Genomic DNA, 7,264 nt, shown 5'->3' with positions numbered 1-7,264 from the left:
AGAAGAGTGCGACCTTTGGCACGGTTTCTTTCACTTGTCTTTTCCTGGGCCAGGTATGCTCAATCAGAAGGCATCCCATGCCTGATGGACAAGTCCTGTTGGAAGAAGTGAGCACGGCTGAGACAGATGCTCAACAGGGAGGAAAGAGCCCCCTTTTTCAGGAGAATGATCTCCAGACCATGAGAAATCCAGAAATCTTCTGTGGTTTCACACAAGATGCTGGCGGTTCTTATCTCTGGAGCCGGGACCTGGGCATCCACGTCCTTGAAATCTCCACTCTCAGGAAAGCCCAAGGGCTTTTGCACTGAAGTTTGCACATGTCACACAGAGACACTGTTAATATGCACATTTGGATGCTTGAGCAGGGTTGTACCCAAGATTCCATGTTTCTATGGAGCCCCGAGTTCCGCCCTGGATAGCTTTCCTCTTGGTTAGGTGGACTTTGGTCATTGTGCCTAACGAGACGTTGATCTGTGATGTTTCCCAGTCGAAGCACCTGTTGGTTTTGTGCCATTTGGATGAATTTCTATGAACCCCAGATTTACCACGAAATGTAATCCGCAGAAGCACAGGACAAAGGGCCATTCTCCAAAATAGTTTGCACTGACACACTACCACAGATCAACAAGTCTCCTTGTAAGACAGAGCTCGAGCTTCAAATATGCAGCTTTCACAGCTGGACACTTAACCCAGGGTCTTTCCTGATGCCATGTTTTATACACCAAATGCGATTTATTTGGGGGATTTCTCAGTTCATTTTAGTTTAATACACACACACTCCTTACTTCCAAATGACTTGCATAGCAGTGGGAGAAGCTCCCATTTCAATTCATGTGAAATGGACACCATTAACAGGCACCCTCTGTCTGTCTGTCTGTTCCCAGCATTATGTGAGTTCTGCCAAGGCCACCAGTCCTAGGGTGCCTGAGGTCCATTGAAAAAGCAATGTAAAAACACCAAGTCGGGATAAAAAGGAAGAACAACCTTCTTCCAAATGCGTTCCTGTTTCCACTATTCAGCATCGGGGGAATGCTCCACAGATGTTTCACCTTAGCAAAATGTCAGCTTCTCGTGCCTACCAACAATTGACTAAGGAAACACACCCCAAGACAAAATAGTAAATACTATTTTCCTCACATGCAAACCTCAATATGGAATATGCAGAAATTCACACTAATGTCATCTACTATGAACGCAAACAGACAGTCCCTCCACGGGTTCAGAAGCGTCCTGACTCCCACACTCGATTTTTCCCATACGTGGGCTCATCCTGAAATGCAGCCATCACTCTCCAGTTTTCTCTCTTGCATAGACAGAAACCTGGGCTCCTTGTCCCTTGATGTAGGACTGACTGCATATGCTTGTGTGTGTGTGCACGTGTGCACGTGCACACGGGCCTGCGTGTGGGTCGGCACTTGCACTGAGATCACTGGCACACGGGCAGAGCCCTCTTGCTGTGCTTGTTCTTCCCTTTGGGTCTCCTGGCCCTCCCTTTCAGACAAGCGAGAGTGCCGGTGTGCATGGACTCGTGATCTGTCAGGCTCCCGGAGGAGTTTTTCAGCAGGGAGCTTTGCTGTTCAGGATGATGGTTTTTCATCCCACTCTTGTATTTCAATTGATGAATCACAAGTACATTGGGAGGCCGCGTCCATTCGACGTTTCTGATGTTGAACTCTGGTTTGGTTTTGTTTTGTTCTTAGAGGAATTTCCAGTGGTCTAAGGTGGTTTCGTCAGTGGCTCTTTCCTCCAAGAGCTCTTTTGAGTCAGGGACCTGGAGGCCGGGTCTCTCTTGAGCTCTCCTTGGGTTGCTCCCCTGTGTGTGGCTTCAGTTCCAAGGGCTCTTGGTTCCCTGCCTATTGACACAGTCTCACTGTCTCTTTCCAATTCAGTCTTCCGGATGTAAAAGAGAACACAGGCCTGTTGATTCAGGGCAGAAGTAACGCCACAGGCAGTGACCTCAGCATCACCCATTTTATACCACTGGCCATCCCCAGCTCCTGCTTTGACATAAGAGAAGTGATGTCCATTGTGACAACTCCACCCGGTGTGGACCAGCACAGCATAAAGAACATAGAGAAGAGGTCCTGTGTTCTGCTGAGACAGCTGCATGTCAAGGCACTCAGGATATGGCACATTCTTGGCCAGTTTGTGGCCCGTGACATGGGAGAATCTCTTCAATACAAGAATGAGGACCTTGGGGGAGGTGTGTAAAGTTAACGTCTTGGAGGCCGGCACCTTCTGGAGACAAGTACCACAATGATAGGCACTGTCTCCATTGAGTTCTTCAGGCTTCACCAGATGTTCCCAAGCTTGCTTTGCACTCTGGGCGGCCTGGATACCCAGGGCGGTGTCCAGGTAAGGGTCGAAGGTGTCTGAAACGCCATCGCAGTGGAGACACTTGATTTGAGATCTCCAGTAGCCTCCAAATATTTGGTGGATGAGGGTGGTGTCCTCTGAGTGATGATCTAGCTGCTTGTGGCTGGGAAGTCTTGTCTTTTTCATGGCATTTAGAGTGAACATGAGAAATTCATGGGCATCTTCCTGCCTGTGTGATGGAAGCCAGCAGCCAATGCCTGTGAGGGCTGGATGACGTGGCCAGGATGGTGGAGGGCCTGCGTCATGTGAGCTTGCATAGTACACAGCATGCAGCACTTCTGGCAATGACAAGTTCGAGAGTGCTCCCCGGACAGCATGTACTTGGCAAGGGGTGGTGTGTATGTCAGGCACTGCAGCGAAGCATTCACGTAGCAAGTGTTTCCCATGTTCTGGAGCCCAGCCCCCACCGCAGCAGGTCTCCTGCTACTCAGAGGAAGTTTCTCCCTGGGAGCCAGCTGTCTTGCTGGCTCAGGAGCCAAATCATCAGAGAGGTGGACATGGGGCTCAGATGACAGTGATGACTTCTCAGGTAGAGACCTCAGCTTGAAGTTGGCAACAGCTGCATCTGGCCGAGAAGATGTGAGTTTTGGAAAGTCCTTGAAGTGCGACTCACCTCCCAAGTGGAGTGAATCGGCCTCCATGTTGCCAGGGGCAAGGATCACCAGGTTTCGCTGCTGGGACCGTTCACCACAACAAGACGCCTTCTCTTGCGAGAGAGCCTTCAAATGACAGGCTACCTGGCTGTGCCAGCCCTTATATATCTAGCTCCCGCCCGCAGGGATCATCACACCCACCCATCAGCTACCCGATCCACCAATCAAATATCAGCACTCAATTATGCTATGGGCCTCAGGGAGTGTCCTCTTGCATTCCCCCAGGGAATTCAGCGCATACAGCCAACAGTGTGAATTATAGAACACCTTAAGCAGATTTACTTATCAGGATGACGGGCAAATATAATAAGCGTGGAAGGAGGTTAGGATAGTGGCCACTCATTGGCCTTATTTTATGGAAAATAAATACCAGAGAAGAATTCAGTACATATGAAACAGCGTGTGAGTGTGTGTGTGTGTGTGTGTTGTATGTGTGTATTGTGTGTGTGTCCTGTGTGTGTACGCGTTTGTGTGTCAGGTTCTTTGTGTGTTTGTGTCTGGGATGTGTGTGTGTGTGTTTTGAAAATTCCCTTTAAGCATGTGCATTTAAGAAATTCAATTATCCTTCAGCAACTGAAGGACAAGGAGTTGAAACCACAGTACAGTAATGTACAAGTAATTAAGGTGTATTCCTTACCTTAATTAAGATAGTGAGATGGATGGAATCCGATAGACAGGAGCAAGGATCACCTGGTTTCTGCTGGGACCCGCCTGCTGCAGCAAGATGCTTTCTCTTCTGAGAGAGCCTTCAAATGATGGGTTAGCTTGCCGTGCCAGCCCTTATATACCTATCTCCTGCCTAGCGGGATCACCACACCCACCTATCAGGTACCGGATCCACCAATCAATTAACAGCACTCAATGAAGCTATGGGCCTCAGGGCGTGTCCTCTTGCATTCCTCGGGCAATTAATGGACACAGCCCACATAACGAATTATAGAACACCTGAAGCAGATTTACTTATCAGGATGACGGGCAAATACAATAAGTGTGGAAACAGGATGGGTTAGTGGCCACACATGATTTATTTCATGGAAAATTTTAGGGAAGATTTCTGTACATATTAAACAGTGTATTTTTTTTTTTTTTTTGCCTGTGTATGTGTGTCAGCCTGGACATGTGTATCTGTATGTGTGTTTGTGTGTTGAGAATTTTTGTAAGCATATGCATATGGGAGATACGGTCATCCTTTCAGTGACTGAAGGACAAGATGTTAGAACTACAGTTTCTGATTTGAGTATACTCAGCAAATTACCATAATTAATGCAGCATATTCTTTGCCTTAATTAAGAAAGCAAGATCAACGTAATCAAATAGACATTCCTTCGATAACCTTCGGCTAATTGATTTTCCATCAGGATGCAATGACCTGGCAGTGGGGACAAGACAAGTCTTTGCATGAAATGGTCTTGTGGAAGCCAGATACTGAAATAATAAAGTATCAAGTGGGTCTACTGCCTTCATATGTCGAAACACGCACTGAAGGTTGATGAAATTTTCAATGTGCAAAGCAGACCGGGAAACACCTTCAAGAAAACATGCAATTACTGAGAGACTAACTGACAACATCCACCGAAGTTATGACTGCAAGTAAAGAGAAACATTCTTTAAAGTTTACATTTAAGTGTTTCTGACATATGACGGCAATTTTAAAAAACACAAAATAATAAAAACTTGACCAATCCAATGGTATGAAAATGAAAACTTTAGATGTATTATAGAATTGATGAAAGTTCAGAAAACATAACTCAGAGCATGGGAGATAATATTTCAATGCATATCTGATAATGAATTAACCTTCAATAGACAGAAAATAAAAACTTCCAAAACTTGACAAAAGCAACAACCAATATTATACACTGGAAAGTTCTGGGTGACCGTAGTAAGGCCCTGTCTGAAGAAGCAATAAAAATAAACAGTCAGTTGTCCAGGATCTGAGATGTTGCTTCAATTTCTAGTTACTCATTGTGGTGCGGACCTGCAGTTGCCACATTTCGTGTAAAATTTCATGCTGATGAATGTAAACCTGTCACCTAATATCACAGGTACAGAATGTGTCCTCCTATTCTGTGTGTCTCCAGGCCCTTTGACTTATCAGGAATGAAGATCCTGGCCCTATGGATTTTCTTACTTTTCAGACAGTAAGAAACAGGCAGAATTTAAGCCATGCGATAAGATTTTGAGGTGTAAGGAAACAGCCCCTGGCTCAGGGCTCATGAAATTAGGATTATTTTTAGGAAGGACGGTGGAATGAGAAGAATGCGACCTTTGGCACAGTTTCTTTCACTTGTCTTGTCGTGTGTCAGGTGTGCTCAATCAGGAGGCATCTCATTCCTGATGGACTGAGTCCTGGAAAAAGAAAGGAACGCTGCCAAGACTGAACGGGGAGGAAGGAGCCACCATTTTCAGGAGAAAGATCTCCAGAACCATGAGAAATCCAGATGCCGTGGCTTCACAGGAGACGCTGGAGTTTCTAATCTCTGGAGCTGGAACCTGGGCATCAGTGTCCTTTCATGCTCCTATCTGATTCCCAGGTGAGCCCAAAGGACAACGTGTCTGCAAGTTGTGCTGATCGCACTGAAGTTTGCACATGTCACGCAGAGACACTGTTAATATGCACATTTGGATGCTTGAGCAGGGTTGTACCCAAGAGTCTGTGTTTCTATGGAGCCCTGAGGTCTACTGTGGACGTGTTTACTCTTGGGTAGGTAAACTTTGATCACTGTACCTAACGAGAAATTGATCTGTGATGATTCCAAATTGAAGCACCTGTTGCTTTTGAGCTATTTGGATGAATTCTGTTAACATTTAAATGGAAGGCCAGACATGGTGCCCAGGGTGCTTCCTTAATGTTGTGCACTTCCTCTTTCCTCGGAGAGGGAGTCCCTGAAATCCAGATTACTGTGAATGCTGCTGTTCCTCTGGAACTAGCCACCCCATGGGCTGCCACACAGCAGGCTGGTGCTGGAGAATGTCTGCAACGGACCAGCGATGTAATCTGTCCTCAAGTCTCCCAGCAGTGTGTATCAGCAGCTGAGCAGATGGGGGTGGCAGGGGACTCAGGTAGACTCTGAGAGATTCCTTGGTTATCCATAGCCCTAGCGTGTTGACTTTCTCAAATGCCAGTTGTAGTAGTAATGAACTCATCACATGGACAGACTCAGGGCCTCCTGGTTAGCCAGAGTGATGTAGGCAGTGGTAACAGTTGTGACCACTCACAAATTTTCTCCTTCCTGGGTGCTATGTTATTCTACTGCAGATGTGGTAATGGACTGTGTCAGCTGGCCTTCAGCCAGGAGGTGGCACTTGTGAGAGACTGCCAGCTGTGGTGGTAGTGGTGAGATTTTGGCTTGCCTTATGTTACCCGTGGGAGGTACTCCGGTGTCTCAGGAAATGGGCGGAGCCATAGAGTTCCTAAAAGTTTCTTCTGTTACTTGTGTTAATGGACCAGGGTGGGTGGTGGAGCAAAGCCAGGTGGGAACTGGATCAGGTAAGGCCATGCTCTGGCTCTCTCCATGTGGGACAAGCTGTGGCTCCAGTGGGAATTGGAGGACAGTTCTTGAGCCACTGGGATAATTTTCCAGAGAGGAGTGAAGCTGCCTCTGCCTCTGTCCCTATGAAGAAGCGGGAGTAGCAGGTTGGCAGTAAGCTCCATCCAGCTCCCACACACTTGGCAAGGCGGGTCTCACACCCACAGTGTTCCTCTGGGAGAAGCTAGCTAAGTTTCAGGAAGTCTGCATTCAGAACTCAAAACTGACGATACCGCAAGCCTTTCCTATGGAGACAGCAATTGCAGCCTTCAGGCCCCACCCCTCCTGGTCCACCTGCAGAGCAGGGGCACCCAGCTCCTATGCTCGCTGCTACAGCACACTACCCACTCACCCTCGGTTCTGGCCTGGGGAGTTGGTCCCCACTCAAGATTATATCAAAAATTTCAGCTGGGAAGTTCTCTCAACCTGTGGTCACCATCTGCGTTAGCCGGCAGACTTCTGGGAGGTCCTCTCTGAGATACAATCAGGAATGGCTTCCCTCCATCCTGCCAGAGACTCGGAGCACATCCCAGTGCCACTCTGCACATACTCCCCACTCTTCACTAAATCAGGTCCAGCACTGGGAAGGGTTCAGGCCTTCCCCCATGGCCTGGTTTGATAGGTTTCCCAGTGGAACAGTATATCTTAGAGTCAGTTTACCCCCATTTAACACCCCAGGAACTTAAAATGTTCTGCTAGCTCATG

The 7,264-nt window shown here is 47.4% G+C and overlaps 1 protein-coding gene across 1 annotated transcript; it reads right to left on the bottom strand.

The window, feature by feature from the left end:
- Nucleotides 1–1,426: 1,426 nt before the first annotated feature.
- Nucleotides 1,427–3,017, bottom strand: LOC100409545 (ubiquitin carboxyl-terminal hydrolase 17-like protein 6). Its single transcript, XM_008979045.5, is given in 3 exon segments — nucleotides 1,427–1,785; nucleotides 1,788–2,549; nucleotides 2,552–3,017. Coding segments are annotated over 3 exon segments (1,587 nt in total).
- Between the last annotated feature and the right edge of the window lie 4,247 nt (nucleotides 3,018–7,264).

The sequence above is a fragment of the Callithrix jacchus genome, chromosome 13 (assembly GCF_049354715.1).
Source record: "Callithrix jacchus isolate 240 chromosome 13, calJac240_pri, whole genome shotgun sequence".
Taxonomy (NCBI): domain Eukaryota; kingdom Metazoa; phylum Chordata; class Mammalia; order Primates; family Cebidae; genus Callithrix; species Callithrix jacchus.
Note: the sequence above shows the minus strand (reverse complement) of the source record. Positions and strands in the feature narration are given on the sequence as shown.